General features: G+C 38.2%; 1 protein-coding gene across 3 annotated transcripts in view; it reads left to right on the forward strand.

Moving 5' to 3' along the window:
- Positions 1 to 18,321, forward strand: part of LAMA2 (laminin subunit alpha 2) — a 541,014-nt gene that overhangs the window by 429,678 nt on the left and 93,015 nt on the right. For all 3 annotated transcript variants that reach the window (XM_014734836.3, XM_070223794.1, XM_070223795.1), the window contains exons 36-40: positions 1,291 to 1,453; positions 2,742 to 2,952; positions 9,944 to 10,060; positions 10,785 to 10,948; positions 12,270 to 12,408. In XM_014734836.3, coding sequence (XP_014590322.1) covers positions 1,291 to 1,453; positions 2,742 to 2,952; positions 9,944 to 10,060; positions 10,785 to 10,948; positions 12,270 to 12,408 — 794 coding nt within the window. The remainder of the gene's footprint in view (positions 1 to 1,290; positions 1,454 to 2,741; positions 2,953 to 9,943; positions 10,061 to 10,784; positions 10,949 to 12,269; positions 12,409 to 18,321) is intronic.

Consider the following 18,321-nt stretch of genomic DNA (forward strand, 5'->3'; position numbering starts at 1 on the left):
AAACCATCATGGCCCAGGGCGTAAATTCAATCAAATTTCAAAAAATATGCCTAATCAAAGCTCATTTATATATCCACTCAATACAGGAAATACATGCACCTTTGGCAAGTTGGAAAGTCAGGTTCATCCCTTTCATTAAAAAAAAACTGCATGCACATGCATGCAAATAATGTCAGTGGTTACTTGAGCGCCATGATTGGTTTGAATCAACTGCACAGACAGGCATGCTCAGGCCAAAGGGTGGCGCTCTATCACAGGCAGCGCCACGTGGACTGCTGCCTTTCTTGACATCTGGGAAGTAGAAACCTCCTGCCAGTTAATCATCGCCGCCGTTCTGGCGTGGTTCCCACATAGTCTGCTGGACCTAGGAGCTTTCCAGTCAACCAGTCCATGGTCACTGTGGTTCCTTAGCAAAGATGACACAGCCTAGGTGATATCTTACTAGCAATAGTGGTGGAATCTTGAGACAGTTCCTTGGCATACGTCAAGGTATTAACCAGTGGCCAAGAGCCGCCCTCCCTAACTTCTAGGAATACAGCGCCTGAGCGATAACCTCTACCACAGGGCTAGGAATGGCCATGTTTGGGCTTTAAACCACCTGATTCAGATCGTCCCACAGATTAAACTATGGCTATCAGGCATAAGGGGTTGACTGCAGCAACTTTCTAACCAAAGACATTTATCTTGAAAAAAGAGTAAGAAAGATGCAGTTTGGAAAAGGTCGAATTAGAGACTGCGACCCAATTCGTTCTGCTAAACCAGTGATTCTCAAACTCTAGCGCACATCAGAAGTAAACCCTTGTCCCTAGACCAATGCTTCTTTCCTCATTTAAACAAATGAACACTGAAGTGCATGGACATGCAAGGGCAGGGTCATTTCAGAGATCTCATCGCTGAGAGTATTGCTGTACTCAGTATTTTAAAACTGAGTATGCTTGTCTGCTCAGCAACACAGACCTGTGTGCTCAGCGTCGAGGGGTTATGCTACACGTCTCATTTTGTACCTCCTACATGAAGAGGGTTTGAGGCACTTGTATTTCTTCCTTCTGAGGTAGAAACACCATGCTTTAATTATCATGCCCCCAAAATGAAATATAATACGGAGAAATACGTCACACTTCCCTCTTTGTCATGGACTGTTGTGTTAACTTGCTCTCTATTTCCCAGCAGGGACACCCATGGCAAACTACATTTCATTTGGAGACAGCGGGGAAGAGCAGATGCTGAGTGTCATTTTTGCATGTGGCATTTTTGTTTACTAATTTCCCAAATTTGTTTTGCCCCCTGCAGCTGTAAATGAAAAAGCTGTAAAGCTAAATGAAACTCTAGGAACTCAAGACAAGGCCTTTGAGAGAAACTTGCAAGCACTTCAGAAAGAGATTGATCAGATGATGACAGAACTGAGGAGGAAAACTCTAGATACACAAAAGGAAGTCGCTGAAGACGAGCTGGTGTGAGTTAATGCTCTATTGTTTTTTCATTTGATCAACTGAGCTTTCCAAATTGTTTGACAGTTTTCTAAATTTTCCATCACACATATGAGTAGAAGATACGTTGTTTCTTTGCTATTTACTGTTCATTTACTTAGTTATACTTTCTCTTGCTCTAAAATGGATTGAAAGTAGACTTTTGCCTGTATATAAATAATCAAGTCAATAGCCTTTCCTGGTGCTGTCCCTTGTATAATCGGGCTAATGAACTTGCTTTATTAACCACCTGTAATAGGGACTTTTAAACTATCAATAGTTGTTTGTTTTAATAAAAGTATCTTTGGAGAAATAAAGTTATGAGTTTGACAGCCCATCCTATGCGTTTTGTCATCTTAAGAAATGCTGAGTAGAATAGTCGTCAAATAATAAATGCCTGATGCTTTGAAATAATGGTGGCAAATAGTGATAGTAGTTTTACTAATGTTGATGAATCCTTGTGACTAAACACTCAAGAAAAAAATACATTTTTACATTCACAGTCATCTAACTTCAAAATGATGGTGTTATTATACTTAAATAATGTATACTAAAGCTGTAACATCTGAAACACCTGAGAACTTGTTAGAAGTGCAAATTATCAGCCCCCCACCCCAGACCTGTGAAACTTCTGGGATGGGGCCCAGCAGGCTGTTGTGACAAAAGCTTCAGGGGTTATGATGCCTGTTAGTTTGAGGACTGCTGTTTTTCATGTATTTAGCCTTTGTTAAGGGCTCAGATATTAACAGTTTAGGAAAACTATCAAGTTAAACCCAGGAGACTCCCACATCACAGAGTTAAAAGGAAAAGAAAAGTAGATCAAAATCATGATATTGTCCTAGCATGTCAGTAACACAGAGCTCTGTTCACAGTTTCTAACCAAGCATATCAATATTCATACCTGATGTTCAAAGTAACAGAGAGAAAATGTCTCATTATGGTGAATCAGGTGGCTTTTTTTTGTGAAGTGAACCATAAAACTCATTCATCAGTAGGATTATGAGAATAATATGAGACTGCGTCCAATTGAAAATGCTATTTTACTAATAAATTTAAAATAGATGGATTTTTGTGCTTTAACTTTATAAATGGTCTTGCCACTTTTCAGGGACCCATTTTCAACTTGGTTTAGTACACCCTGAGTCTCCTTTAAATATTGTCTGACTTTTCCATTCTTCTAATGTGAGCATCTCTTTGTGACACAGTTTAATACCAAGAAACCCTGATACCATGACAAAGGCTTATTGTGTATTATGGGGCTGGGTGTGGTTGTAGAGCTGCTGAAGGCCTTCTGAAGAAAGTGCAGAAGCTGTTTGGAGAACCCCGAGGGAAAAATGAAGAAATGGAGAAAGATCTTCGGGAGAAACTGGCAGACTACAAAAACAAAGTTGATGATGCTTGGGACCTCTTGAGAGAAGCCACAGATAAAATCAGAGAAGCTAACCGCTTATCTGCAGCAAACCAGAAAAACATGACTGCTTTGGAGGTAAGACTTAGGTTCATCTGAACCAAGAAGTGCAGGGTAGGGAGTTGAACACGGCTGGGTAAGTCAGGTTGATGCTCGTTTACAAAGATCAAGAAGATGACTCTGAAAGAGACTTCTAAGAAACAGAACAGAGAATGATCTTTTTTTTAAATCAGTGATCATTGCCCAAAGAATCAGATAAAATTTATGTCACTTAAACTATTGAAGATTTTTAAGGACAGTATGGCACAGTGGAAGGAGCTCTTCACTGGGAGTCAGGGGACCTTGGTCTTGATAACTCTACCACCAACTGTATCACTACAGCTTGGGCAAGTCAATTAAGGTCTCTGAGCACCAGTCCCCCAACTATACAATGAGGGCCTTATACCAGAGCATGTCTAGCGTATCTGCAGGTACTGATATCATGTGATTTTGCAATCCACCCAACCTAATCCACAAAGCGTGGTTTAGACACCCGGCTGCCATAAATCACAGAAGAACCAAGTATTTTCTAGTGGAATCTGAGCACATAAGCAACAGTTCACTGAGAGGCCAGAGCTCGGGAAGATTTTGGTTTTCTATTTGTTTGTGATGTGTTTTATGAAATGATATTTTACAAGAGGCTAACATGAACAGATCAAGTCTCAGTTATTTTTCCTCACAGACAAGAGGTACTTCTCTCCTCGAGAGACCATAGGCAGCCTCTGCCTTTCCAGGGTGTAAATGCAGCTGGAACTAAAATAGATTCCTCCATCTATTCCTCCCTTCTTTCCTTTCTTCCTTCCTTCCTTCTTTTCTTTCTTCCTTCCTTCCTTCTTTCCTTCCTTGCCTCCCTGCCTTTCTCTCTCTTTCTTTCTTAACACTTAACATTGCAAATTGGTCACTTTTCCCAAAAGTAAATTCACCACATGGGATGGTACAAACCCTATATTTGGTATTTAAATAACAACAACAACTTTCTCCCCAGAGACAAGCCTACGTTTGCTCTTTTTAAAGTATTTGACCCCAACAGATTTGAAACAGCAGCAGACCTGTATTTCTTCTGACATACAATTTTACCTTCAACCATAACTGAACACTCTGTGGCATAGATTATGCCCTCAAAAATGTTTCTGGCATGACAGTTGAATAAAACGAATCTGGATTTTTTTTTATCCACTCATTTCTTTCCCTTTTACTTTGGATTAAGAAGCAAGAGGATGAATTAATTTTTTTTTTTTTTCTGAGTCCCTCTCCTGGGACTCAGCCTTATCATTTTGAGGGAAGATTGAGGAGGCTCACTTTTTTCTTAACTGATGTATCTAATCTTAACCAATTTGGAGTCTGCTGACATGCCGGCCGTATTAAAGGAAAAGCACCAGTGTGTTAGGCAGGCTGCTGGGCCACTGTCATCTCGCAGGCTCCAGCATGATTCATCCTGCTCCGTGACACACCAGTGGTGTAACTTACCCAGAGGTGCACCTCTCCATTTTATGGCAACAGTTTAAGAAATTAAAATTGCCTGTGTGGAAAGCATAATAAGCATTTGGGTGCAGTTCAAGAAGAGTTATGGTGGCACAGTAAATGGTGCTTTCAGCTAGTCCTTCCTTTTAGTGATGTTTAAAACTGGGAGCCATCATTCTTGGGCACCCCTAGAAATGCCTGGAGCTGGTGTAATCAGTATTGAAGTTCTAAGTGGGCCTTTTTGTATTTTCATTTTATACGCCACGCTTAACTGAAGGCTTGTTAAAAACTTACTGGAGTAAATAGATAACTGACTAAATTAGCATGAGTAAGGCACAGCCAAGGCTGATTAGACTAATTACCAAGCTCGGCGCTAGACTGGCTGAGAAAGAGTCACCTGAAGAGTTTGTTAAAAAGACGGATTCGCTAGGCTCCCTCCCAAAGTCTGAGCTGGCTGGTCTGGGGTGTGGCCCAGGGTCCATATTCTAAAATTCTCCCTCCATTAATCCGATGTGCATGCATATTTGAAAACAACTGATACCTTGTATCCATTTGATTGACTAATGAGCTGTGTTTTAAATATATGACTTCATTGTGCCTGTGCCCACAAAAAAGGTAATATAATTAAGACCCCATTTTTTTTTTTATTTTAAGAAGGTAAGCGTGTAATTTTTATTAAAAATGCTTATCAAAGGGCCAGCCCTGTGGCCTAGTGGTTAAGTTCAGCATGCTCTGCTTCAGCAGCCTGGGTTTGGTTCCTGAGTGCAGACCTACACCACTCGTCAGTGGACATGCTGTGGCAGCATCCTGCATACAAAATAGAGGAAGATTAGCACAGCTGTTAGCTCAGGGCAAATCTTCCTCAAGCAAAAAGAGGAAGATTGACAACAGATGTTAGCTGCAGGCTAATCTTCCTCAGCAAAAAAAGCAAAAAAAATAACAAAAAATCCTACTTGTCAAGCCCCTACTAAATTCAGGAAGTGTGCTAAACAGTGTTGATTATGTCAAAGACTGGTCCTTGCAGTGTAGTCCTTGGAACAGCAACATTAGCATCACCTAGAAACTTGTTAAAAATGCAAATTCTTGAGCCTCACCCCAAACTTTTCAACTCAGAAACTGGGAGTGAGGCTCCCAGTTTTAAAAACCCCTCCAGTGATTCAGAGGTTCTAAATCTGAAAGTTTGAGAACCACTGATATAAAGAATAAAATGCCATCTCTGATGACTTCAGGTGACTTGTATTTCGTGGGAGGTGCACACGAGTCAACCACTCTCTACACTCCCTGGTTATCATGGAGGTAAGCAAAGGAAGTGCATCTTAATCCCCCGACTTCAGAGAGGACTGGACATGTGTGCTACGTCCTGAAGTCCTGAAGGGAGGGCACTAGTTAGTCAAAGTAGAAGGAAAAGAAAATTCCAGAAATAGGGAAAAGCATGTGGAAAGACAAGGAGAAAAGAATGGTAAGACATTTTGGGAAAAATGTGGTGGTTTGATAGGATTGGAATGAAGACTGCATGGGAATGCGTGGGAGGAGAGAAGCCAACAATGATAGCCAGGGTCCAGACCTTGAGCTATAGGAGAATTGCACTCAAAGACCAAGGTAAGGAATTTGGTTTTTATACTGAAAGCTGTAGGAAGCGATTGAAATATTGGAGTCATGGAGTAAAATTACATTTCGGGGAATTTGCGAGTCGCTCATATAAACTGGAAAATTGGTTTTGTGTTAGAAAATAGTGTGATACAAGGCTAGGAAAGTAGGCATGGATAATATTTAAATCTCTGTCAGACAGCTACCATATCAGTGACCAGGGTGTTTGAGGGTAAAGAGGAATAATTTCTGGCCTCCTCAAACTACAGACTCCGGAAAATGCAGGCATTTTCACCTTCACTGTATGTAATCCTGTGGTTAACAGGGGCTGGGAGAATCAGCAAAGATTCACAGAAATGATGGCATCATAGCAGAAACCGAGAGAAATGGTGGAGCAGCATGAGCACAAACAGCGAGCTCTGGAAGTGTGAGGTGGTCTGAGGAAAGTCAAGTCGAGCGATGAAGCTCACGCATAACCTACACAAAAGTCTGTAGCAGAAGATAGCTCTGGAAATGGCGTTCGGAGCCAGATCCTAGAAGGCTTTGCATGTAGCCTTCTAGAAGCGGACAGGGCATTTAGAAGAGCATTTCCATCGATGGAGAGAAGGCAGAGGGAACTGTGGGCCTGATGGGCAAAAAGAAGACCAGTAATTCAATTAGCAAAGGAACATACACTGAACAGTCTGTCCCCAAATCTACCATTATAACCTCACAAAAGGAAGGACTGCAAAGAAAGTCGTGAGTTGCCAGATAAATGATAGACAAGAAGATAGCTTTTGTAGGTCTTAATCCACCCCCACGTCATCCCCCTGCAAAAAGAGATGTTAAACTTACAGAGCTCTGGAATGAATTAAGATCTAATTAGAAGTTAAAAGTAGAAATATAATCAACCTTGGCATCTAAACAGAATCACTTAACAATTGTGCTTGTGGTTTACTTTTGGAGAATTCTCTCTATACATGGGCCTCCTTGTTCCTCAGACACTCAAAGCTTCCTACCTTAGGTATTTTATATTCTACATCATTCTCTATCCGTTGCCTCTCTCTATTTATTTTTATAGCACTCATCATTACTTGAAAATATATTATACATGAATTTACTCATTCATTTTCTCCCTCCTGAAGGCGAGCCATGAGGAGCATGTTTTCTTGCTCACTGTATCCCCAGGGTTGAGGACAGGGTATGGAACAAAGGCAGAGCAGAAAATGTTTTCCAATGAATAGATAAAGTGCCATAAAGCAAACACAAATAAATGTTATATCTATACTTTTATCAATATTTGGGAGCTCCAAATCTCCCTCTCTCCTTGGTTCAAATCTAGATTCCATCACTGTCTAATCTGAAAATTAGCCACCTCTGAAGCCTCCTTAATCTTGAAATCATCATTTCTGCTTTAGTGTGATCCGTAACGCATTTTGATCTTTGCATAACAATTGGTTCCCTAAAGTAACTCAAACAGAGCTTTCACAGGGATTCTCACTCACTGCTTAATTGAAACCAAAATGTATGTAGTTCTTCACCTAACATGCATGTGGACATATTCTCTCTCCCATTGGTTCAGCATTTTAAATTACCTTGATTCATTCATACAAACAAGTCATGTTTTAAAAAAGATTCTTGAGTGTCTGTACACGGTAGAACTATAAACCAGCTCATAGAAAAGCTAAGGGCTAACATTGGTAGTTATGTAAAAGAATGCCAGACCCTTGGAAGATAAGATATGACTTGTAACCAGGAACATCAGGACAATACCTACATTTGTTGTCCATAAGAGGGAACGGCATATGGAAACTTCCTCTGAATTAGCCAGTGATGGGAGTAGCTGAATGAACCAAGTCACTAGTGCAAGTCCCAGGAATAGACTGTAATTTCATTTATTCATGCAAAGATATCTATTGAGAAAACTTTTATAGATACTGGAGATGGAGTGATACATAGGACTGTTTTTATGGAATTTATATCATAGTAAGGGAGATAGTCACTAAACTAATAAAGAAGTATATAATATGGCCATAAAGTCTGGAGCATGGGCTAATATCCATAATAAGCGATATGTTCAGTGGCCCTGCATGATGACTTCAGTATGTTATCCTTCATTGGCTGTCTACAGTTCCACAGGTTGTGTGTGCCACTAGTCCCTGTCCGTGCATCTTGTGATGGAGTGGTGTTGCTGATTTTCATTAAACAACCTTTGCTTTCAGCAACTTCCAGAAGAAGCAATCAAGATGGTGTAATCTATGCAAAATATAAAATAATATTATCTATGTTTCTTTAGTTTATGGCCACCCTATCGAATATAGTTCAGATAAATGAGCGCTAGGAAAAACAAAATAAGGTAATTATAATTGTTAACAATTATGTAGTGTTTACTGTGTGCCAGGCAGTGTTCTAAGCCAGTTCTTCTTAAATTTTACTGTGTGTATAAGTCACCTGGGGTTCTTGTTAGAACGCAGATTCTGAGTTGGTAGTTTCCGAAAAGGCATTGAGATTGTGTATTTCTAACAAGCTTCCAGATGACGTTGATGCTGCTCGTCAATGGGCCACACTTTGAGTAGTAAGGGACTAAGCATTTTACCTGAGGCAAAAATGCTTGACCCAGGTTTCATAGCTTGTGAGTGGGCAGAGCTGGGGTTCCAACCCAGGCAGGCTGTTAACCTGAATCTAGTTTGAAATCCCCGTGCTCTAGTATATAGAAAATAACTAGGATGAGAATGAGTGCTGCCTTAGATAAGGTGGTCAGTGATGTGACCATGAGCAGAGAATGGAGGAGGAAACCAGACAAACAGCTGGGGAAGAGCACATGGTGGAGGGAACTGCAAGCATAAAGGCTGGGAGGCAGGAACAAGGTATGTATACCTGGCAACACATTAAAGTGGTGGTGAAGAGGTAGGGAAGGAAGGTGTGAAATTAGCACTATCCCAGTGCAAATAGGAAATGTGATTCTATAATAGGAGAGTCAGTGCTTTCACAGTACAAGACTCAGGCTCTACTATTAGTTAGACTAGGGTTCAAATCTTAACCACACTTTACTAACTGTGTGACTTTGGGTATATCACTTGACTTGTTCAATTTCCTGTTCATTTAAAAGGTGATAAACACAGGACCCATAGAATTAATGTAGAATTAAATGAGAAAAGTTTATAAACTACCTGGCATGTCTTGAGATGTAAATGAATATATAAACCAGCTTTATTATGTATATAAAAACATAAATGCAGAGGCTTAAAATTATAATTGATGCAGTTAAATCCACAGGTAAAAAGGTGATGAGTCCAAAGCATAAAGAAAAAAATAGGCAAACCTGTGCTCCAAATGCAGAAATAGCAATATTTCTCTCTCCTTGATTTTACTCTTCTAGGGAGTGAGTTCCCTGTAGTTTTGAAACAAGCTCAGTTTCAAAGAAAAATTCAAGTCTACTCTGTTTTTATGAAAGAGTCCATTAAGTTTATTCTTCCACGTGATAGTTTCTCTTTTTTTGAAAAGTACTTCCTCTAAGTTCTCCTAAAAATCCCACTTCTTCCAATTTTTACAGAACTCCCATAGAATAAACCTCCTTATGTTTACACTCACAAAATACTCATTTGGACATAGATTTTGGAATTTAATGTCTAGTTCCAATGTAATTCAGTGCACTACCACATGTTCATAATACATATTCAGTGCCTATATTTTAGTTAAAAATGGATGTCCAACTTGCTTTAGAAATCATTTTTAATTCCTCAGCTACCATCATATAAGTTTTCTTCTTTTGGATGACTTTCTCACAATGGGAGGAAGAAAGTACTTGTACAGGCGTTTAAATAAAATAGCTCTTGGAGGACTGGCTGGGAAGTTCATGTCATTCTCATCTAGCCTAGTTGTCAACAAGACATACCTTTTTTGCAAAGCCTTTGCTCAGACAGCTCAGGAAAGGCAGGAATACAGGGCTGGACAGGATTTTACCCAAAGGGCATCTTGATGTTTTGCTCATACTGTCCTACAGGAAAAGAAGGAGGCCATTGCAAGTGGCAAAAGACAAACTGAGAACACATTAAAAGAAGGCAATGACATACTTGATGAGGCCAACCGTCTTGCAGATGAAATCAACTCAGTCATAGACGTGAGTATCTGCTAAAACCCAAAGGTAAAAGAAAGACAATATTGACATAGGCTTTCATAAATGGAACCAATGAGAAGTCTCAGTAATATCAGCAAACATGAAAATTTTTTTCTTGTGGGTGTAAAGTTGTGTTTGCATCATTTTATTGTGACCGTTTTCTTGTGACCACGTGGTATGATCACAATACTGCTCGCAACAATTACAACTTCATGTTGTTCTCCCAATAGACGGGAATGTCTCTGTGACGGTCCTCTCAACACTCACAGAAACCTGTATTTTTTTCCACAGTGAATGAAGAGCATTTCTTGTTCATAGGACGGCACTTTCAATCTGCTTCAATGTTTATATAACGTTAGTTAAAAGAGAAATATAAACCTACAAACAGACTTTTAACATACTGTCTAATGCAGTAGATACTGTGATATGTGGTAATAGAAATGCAAATGGTTCTAAAGATCCTAGTGACTAGCATTTAAGAATTTTTACTTATGCAGTAGCATTTTTTTAAAAAGTAGATTCTTCTTCGTGTAAATTGGCTTCATATATTTTCTAATCTCTTTTATTAAATAACAGCTTCTATTCTCTATTCTCTTTTCGCTATATTAGAAAATTTGAAGTTTCATAAAAAACTAAGCGAGTCTAATTAGATCTCATAGAGAAATTAGTAAGTGAGAGGAGGCTTGGACTCAGTTACTTAAAATAGCTTCTCTTCTCTACACATCAGTACGTTGAAGACATTCAAACTAAATTGCCACCCATGTCTGAGGAACTTAAAGATAAAATAGATGACCTCTCCCAAGAAATGAAGGACAGGAAGCTTGCTGAGAAGGTGTCCCAGGCTGAGAGCCACGCAGCTCAGCTGAATGACTCATCTGCTGTCCTTGATGGGTACGTCATTTGTTGTTGGAAATGTCTGTGTATCTTGACACTTGTCCAAAAGTTTTGACTAACAGAAACAGTAGAGAGTGGCTTTCAAATCTTGATTTCTGTAATTATGAACATACGAGCTGCATGGCCTTTCTGTGGAAGAGCCTAATTAGGAGAGTCTAGGCAAAGCTCGACTGGAGCAGCATCAAAAGTCTAAGTTAAAAATGTATTCAAATCTGGCTTGGTGGGAGTGAACACAGCCCTAGGCTACACTTGGAAAAAATAGTTTCTGTTCTTTATTAGAGAGCACAGCAGTTGCCTTATTAGCATTTTAAACAATAATATATAAACACACATTCTGCTTCAAATTTCACTTTTATATTTTTAATGAAATCAGATCTATTTATTGTTAAAAGCGTAGCTTTTGAAAATGTGTCTCCATACATAGCCTTTAAGTCTTTTTTTCTCTTTCAAACTCCAGGGAGACACTACATATTCCCCTGAGAAATAGCAGCTCACCAGAGCTGGGATTCTTATGTGGGTCAGAGGAGGGAGGGGCAAGTGGCGAGGTGTGTTTGACTTACAAACAGCCTTCTGGGAATAACCGGTATGCTTCCCCTACAATTCTGGGATTGTCATGACAAACATAGGGCTAATAGCTCCAAGAATCATTTTCCCAAATAAATGTGTATAATACATGATATGTGTAAGGTTCTCTTCCAATACTTAATACTCATTGACACAAAGGAAAATATTAATATTTGAAGACCCTGGGCACAATTCATGCACAATTAATTTTCTAACAGATTTTTGCCAATGTAGCGTGAAGGTTGGTAGATGGAACAGTAAGCTAGAAGTCAGCAGACATGGGCTACACGTCCTTAATTAGTGACATTTTGGTCGTATGACCGGAGACAAGCTATTTAACCTTCTGAGATTTGTTTTTCCTCCTCTGGGAAGTAACCTAGCTTAGGGAGATCTTGTGAAATTCATTCCAGTCATGTGGTACAAGTGCTAGGAAGCATGTCATGTGCTTCTCAAAGGACAAAAAGGATCGTCCCACTGCTCGCACTTGCATGGTGCACACAGTTGCAGAAGCTTTTGGAGGATACCGTCGGTATTTAAAAGTACCTCAATAGTATTTTATAACTGAATTATTTAGGAATATGAGTTTAAATTGAAAGCTACCACATAATACAATAAGTACATACCTTATTATGATTTGGAATAATCATAATTATCTTGCCTCTGATTATTTGGAAGCCATATATGTTATAAGTAGGATGTTCTTCATTTGACTACCAACTGCCCTGATGTTCTTTTTTTTGGGTAATCCCAACAGAATCCTTGACGAGGCTAAAAACATCTCCTTCAATGCCACTGCAGCCTTCAAAGCTTACAGCAATATTAAGGACTATATTGATGAAGCTGAGAAAATTGCCAAAGAAGCCAAAGGTCTGGCACATGAAGCTACAAAACTGGTAAGAAACAAAGAGCGTTACGTACCGAGGATGGAAGTCCATCTCTGAGTAAGCACCTAAACTAAATTTCTCAAATTCAAATGACCTCTGGAAAATCCTAGTAACTTAGTAAATTTGTTTTGAATTGTTTTCAAAGCCTGCTTTTAAATTTTATCCAAAATAAGTTCTCAACGTGCTGTAATCGCAGCAGAATTCTTCTTAGTCATTCATTAACCACTGCTGATAAGAGTCTCGAAATTATCACAGATGCCAAGCAGATCTGTGCTACCAACTCACAGAAGAAAAACAGTCAAACATAAGACTCCGGACAAGGAAATTTATCACTATTATTCCAAATGTCATCAGTAAGAAAGTGCCTTGAAAATTAACACCATTGCGTGCAGTCATACACAAACTGGTTATATGTGAAGTTTGACTATAAAGTATTTTACAAAACACATCAGATCCCATGCTTCTAAACTATTTATAGTATTTTAATCAATTGAAACATTTGCCTTCAAAGCAACCTTTGGCTGCATCCTTGTTCAAAATAAATTTTGAATTAATATTTTAGAGTTCGTTGGCTTCAAGTATAGCACATTATCTGAGCACCTTCAATAGTGACAAATCTTCATCCTTTACATGTAGAGCAGCACTCTGTAAATAAGTTATGTGATAAACTTTGGTAATTCTATTTTAGGCCTAAAAATATTTCATCAGAAGCATATCGTGAGTTAAAATGTTCAGAACCCTTAGTTATTCCTTTGGCTTCACGTAGAATCTCCCCAAGATATCAGAATTTCAGGAGGAAAGAAAACTGGATTGGACGTTTGGCTGTGAATGAAATATGCATAAATAATTGGAGTTAAAGAAATAGATCAATATTTTCTTTGCATTGGTATAAGGCACAAACGCTTTCTTGGATCTCAGGGATATCAGAGATATTTACCATGCTCTTGGAGGGTTTATATTGCTGTCATAGTGAAAACATTATACGCCATCAGCAATTACTGCTGTTTTGGTTTCTCTGGCATGAGCTCTACTAATACCATATGTTCTGTTTATTCTTTTTCAAAATCATGACACAATTATTGCCGAAACTTCCTTATGCTCAGTTATGCTTTCAAAATGAACCAGTTTTTCAAATCTAAACTAAATTATTTATCCATTTTCTCCTAGATAGTTTTCTGTTTTAAAGACCCTAATTTCCAAGTTCCCCATTTTCATCTGACCTATGTTTTATTGGTTGACCATTTTCGGCATCTAGCACAGTGGCTGGTAAATAGGAGGCACTCATGAGTGAATGAATGAATGTCCTTCTAACGGATATTTTTCATGCCTATTCACAATCTTTTGTACCAAAAAAAATCCACTATTGTCATAGCTTCATCCTTATAGACTTCTAATGTTTTATGTTAAGAGCTGTTTAACTTCACCCAAGTTTAATAGGAGCACTTTACGCATAGGAGACTCTCATTTTTGTGCCAACATGAAACGCTCACTTTTCCTCAACACCGATGATTATACGTGATAGGCTAGCCAACCTCAAACACAGAGCTAGGGGAGGTTCTAATACATTACAGTAGGTCCCCTTGTTGTTGTTATTCTTGCTCTCCTTCCAGAAACCATGTAAAAATTATTAAATCCCGAAAAATTACAAAATAAGGGCTAAAAAGAATTGCTGTTTTGTTAAATGGCTATCTAATTGATCCCAGAAATTTTGTTGGACTGCATTTCACAAATAGAATAAGTAAAGCTTTAATATATTATAATATATATTATGTCATTACAATATAGTTTTATTTTACTGGGAAATAAATATATTTGCCAATCATTAAGTTGAGCAATTACCTAGATAGGACTAGCATTCCATAAATGTAAGATCTGGTATTATTGCTAGAGCTGTAGATAAACACAGAAGAATGAGGTTAAGATTATTATTTCAAAGGGTAACAATACAGAAGCGTCCTCTACTCATTTGAGTCTAGCCTTACAAAAAAGGAAGAAGGTTTTCAATAAACTAGAAAGTACAAAGAAACAAAGTGGGAATTTATACATAGAGGAGAAAAAAGACCCCTTAGAGGAGCAATAAAACAGCCAATTACTATTGTGAAGAAAATGGATGTGAGATAATGTGAGAAGAAAAAAAACATTGAAAATACCATAGGAAAAGAAAGAAATGAACAGCGGAAATAACCTCAAAGCATAATTGACAACATTTTTAAAGCAATTTCACTTTTAAAAATCTACTTAAGTCTGCCTATTTATAAACACACACATAATCAAGAATGGAACTGAAAGGAAAATGTAAGTGAGAAGAAAGTTGATCCTTTATTTTAGTTAAATAATAAGCAGGTAGAGGTTTTATGCAATTAAAGTTTTAGCGTAGTATTCCTATTAAAGAGTAGCAGCTACTTGTCTTGCATATACAATTTATGTAAATATCCAAAGGAAGTATTTTAGGAACATAGACATGAAAACACAAACACTATTTTTCTGTTAGTGTTGGGTGGAAAAACTACTATAAATTCTTCATTTTCCTACACACCATCTCCAAGATAACATCTCATTTAGTACCTCTCATTGGTGAGTGCAAGGAAAGGGAGAAAAGAAATATGTCACTGTTCAGAAAATAGAATATGGAGAACCAGTAATTTTTTTCTAATCTTAATTGCTTTGATGCTCTAAAAAGTCCTCAGACCCTAAAACGGCAGAGAATTAAACCTTTTTTTAAAAACATTTCTAGATCAGAGGTGAACTTGAAACCCATATTAACAACCAGATCAGATTTTAGAAGCAGGTGAACAAATGCATTTCATATGCTGCTCATCCTTGGAAGGACTACCAGAGGTAGTAGGCTCGGCTTCAGTGGCCCTGGGATAGGAGGCCCTCTGCCCTTTCCACTGGAAAGGTTATAGACTCTATGTGCTTGAATCTGGTGTAGCCAAACAACAACAAGGAAGGGTAATGTAGAATGAATTCCATAGTTCTGATCCTCTAAGAATGAAGAATCATCACACAACAATACTCACACAATCTCTGCCTATTCTGAAATGTTTTCTTTCCTTCCTTCCTTCCTTTCCTCCTTCTTGCCCTTTCTTTAAGTCAATGGGATGAACTATGTGAGGTGGACTTCGATGTAGAAAATGTAGGCGGTCCTCACCTTCCTGAGGTATCTTGCACTAAAAAAAATGAATCACTCTTTCACTTCCCATGGCAACTGAAGAAGCTCTCTTTCTTCTGTCTCCCCTTCTTCACCCTGTAGTTACTGTTATTGTCTGAAACTCTCTCTCTCTCTCTGGCTGTCTGGCCTGTCTGTCTGTCTGTCTGTCTCTCTCTCTCTCTCTCTCTCACACACACACACACACACACCAACAATGTTGCTTACTACTCTCTAGTCCAGATCCCCTTTCTCAATTAGTCTCAGTGTTTACTCTGATCCTCACTAAGAATGAGCATTAGAAATTCAGAATTTATTTATACTGGCCTTCAACTCCAGGACACAATGTGGTCTTCCTCTTTATTCTCCAAATTCAAGTTCTGTCACTTGCTGCAATTATCCATCATTCCTGGGAGCCGTGATTCTAAAAACCTTCAGGGTGGTCCTTCGCAGGGATTTCTAGGAGAAATAATATAAAATAGAGAAGAAAGTGACGGCAGTTTTTAAGTGATGCATTTTCTCACAGAAACAATAATAATGGGATAGTTAGTAAAGAAGAGTGCTGTGAAAGCAAGATGTAGGCTTTAGATAAACTAAAGAGAGGAGGAAAGTCTAGAAAAAATGATATTGTACAGAAGGAAAATATACCTAAAAATTAAATAAGGGTAAAGCCGTAGACACTTGATCCTAATAAATACACGAACTGCTGTTGTAAGTGACTTCCCAGTGTTTGTTCCTTAATAGGAGAAGAGTAAAAATTCATAGAAACTTCCAAAGGAGCTTTTTCTTGCTTTAGGGTGAAGAATCTAAGGAATAAATTGGGTCTTTTACTCTTAAGTGGCAGATCAGTGGGGAGAAAAACCCTGATAGAAAGCAAGGACACCAAAAAGCAAAATCAGGGAGCTCTGACAACATGGCAGCCTGAGCTCATTCAAAGCCATCCTCATGTTAGAAATTCAGAGAAATCCTAGATAAATTATAACTCCCAAAATTTAGTATGTACTTCATTTTAGAAAGAAGAAACAAAAGGAAATCTAAACATAAAGAGGGAGGTGAAAACAGAATGGCACATTCTAGAGCTGGCACGTTGGTGACTCCATGAATTTAGAACATAAAAATAGATCATGATGTCTAGGGGCTGGGATTGTAAAGCCCAGATAGGGAAAAAAGACATCACAGACATCACTCTGAACCTACAAAACGAGGAGTCACTAGTTGAATGTATGCCAAAACAGGAAACTCTGGAACAATTGTGCTCATCAGAGAACACTCATGGCTTCCACCTCCAGAACATTCCAAGGAGCCTTCTTTTCATGCCTCCAGTTGTGAAAGATGTCTCTCATAAGATGCTAAAACCACAAGCCTACAGATTGAAGTCCAAATTTATACCATCCATATGGCACAAGACTTCCCAAGCTGAAAAATTAATGGAGGGCTGAGGACTGCTCCTGCCTGTTGAAACCCCTAGAGCATCTAGAAGGATATTAAAAAACTAGTCTGTTTAGATACAGTAACTAATCAACTAGGAGAGAGGGTAGGCAGACAATGCACTTTACATGCTCCTAAGATTATTGAAAAATCTGAAAGAGAATAAAATGTTAAAAGAATAAACAGAAGAGTGACAAAAGAAGAACTAAAAAAGCTTATGAAAATCTGTGCAAGAAGCAAATAAAATTTCTAAAAATAAAAAACATAGTAATTTAAATTAAATAATGAATAACAGAGGAAAAGAGAATTAGTTAATCAAAAGAGTTGAAACATTACCCAGAATGCAACAAACATGGTAAAAATATAAAAGGAGTTTAAAAGACAAGGAATTTAGATTGTAAAAATTTAGTGAAGTCTATTAGGAATTCCACAAGTTGAAAAGAGTGAGAACAGAGAGTAGTAAGAGTCAAGGAAATACTGAAAATTTTCAAGTGTTGGTGAAATAGTTGATTCCTCAAGTTAAGGAAGCCCATCATGACACATAAAAAGAAGTCCACGCCTGGAATGATCATTGTTAAACTACAGAAACAGAAAAGAAAAAGAAAACAAAATATTAAAATAATCTAGAGTGAAAATGCAGATTATCTACAGAGGAATAAGATTTGCGAGTTAGCCTGTTTCACACTGAAGTCGTTATAGAAGTCAGAAGATGATGCACTGATATCCTCATGACACTGATGCAACAGCCTGGCAACTCAGAAGTCTATGCCCATTTACACCTTATTCAGAGGAGACAACAAAATAATGGCATTTTCAGATAAAGAAAGACCGAGAGTTTACCAATCACAGACTCTCACTGAGCTTCTATAAAATATGCTTCAAAAGAGATGTCAACAAAATCAAAGAAATTGGGAATTAAAGGGGAAGAAGAGAACAGGAAAATAGTAAATGTGTACAAATCTAAGTAAGCCTGTGAAAATCAGATAACAATTACTAAATATGTGGAATCATTTTAAAAAGTAGAACTAAAAAGCAAGAGAATAATAACATGAAGATAGAGCAAATGGTCAGAGGTTAAAGTTTTTAAAGTTCTTGAATTTTTAGGAGAGTAAAAAACTGGTTAGATTTAATCTTTGTTAAGTACGTATTAAACATTGAGGATAGTTATAGAATAAAAATAGCAGCATTAATCAGAGTTCTCCAGAGAAACAGGACCAATAGAGAGATTTCTTTGAAGGAATTGGCTCATACCGTTGCAGGGGCTGGTGAGTCTGAATTCTGAAGGACAGGTGGCAGGATGGAGACCCAGGCAAGAGCTGTTGCAGTGTCAAGTCCAAGGGCCGTCT

The sequence above is a fragment of the Equus caballus genome, chromosome 10 (assembly GCF_041296265.1).
Source record: "Equus caballus isolate H_3958 breed thoroughbred chromosome 10, TB-T2T, whole genome shotgun sequence".
Classification (NCBI taxonomy): domain Eukaryota; kingdom Metazoa; phylum Chordata; class Mammalia; order Perissodactyla; family Equidae; genus Equus; species Equus caballus.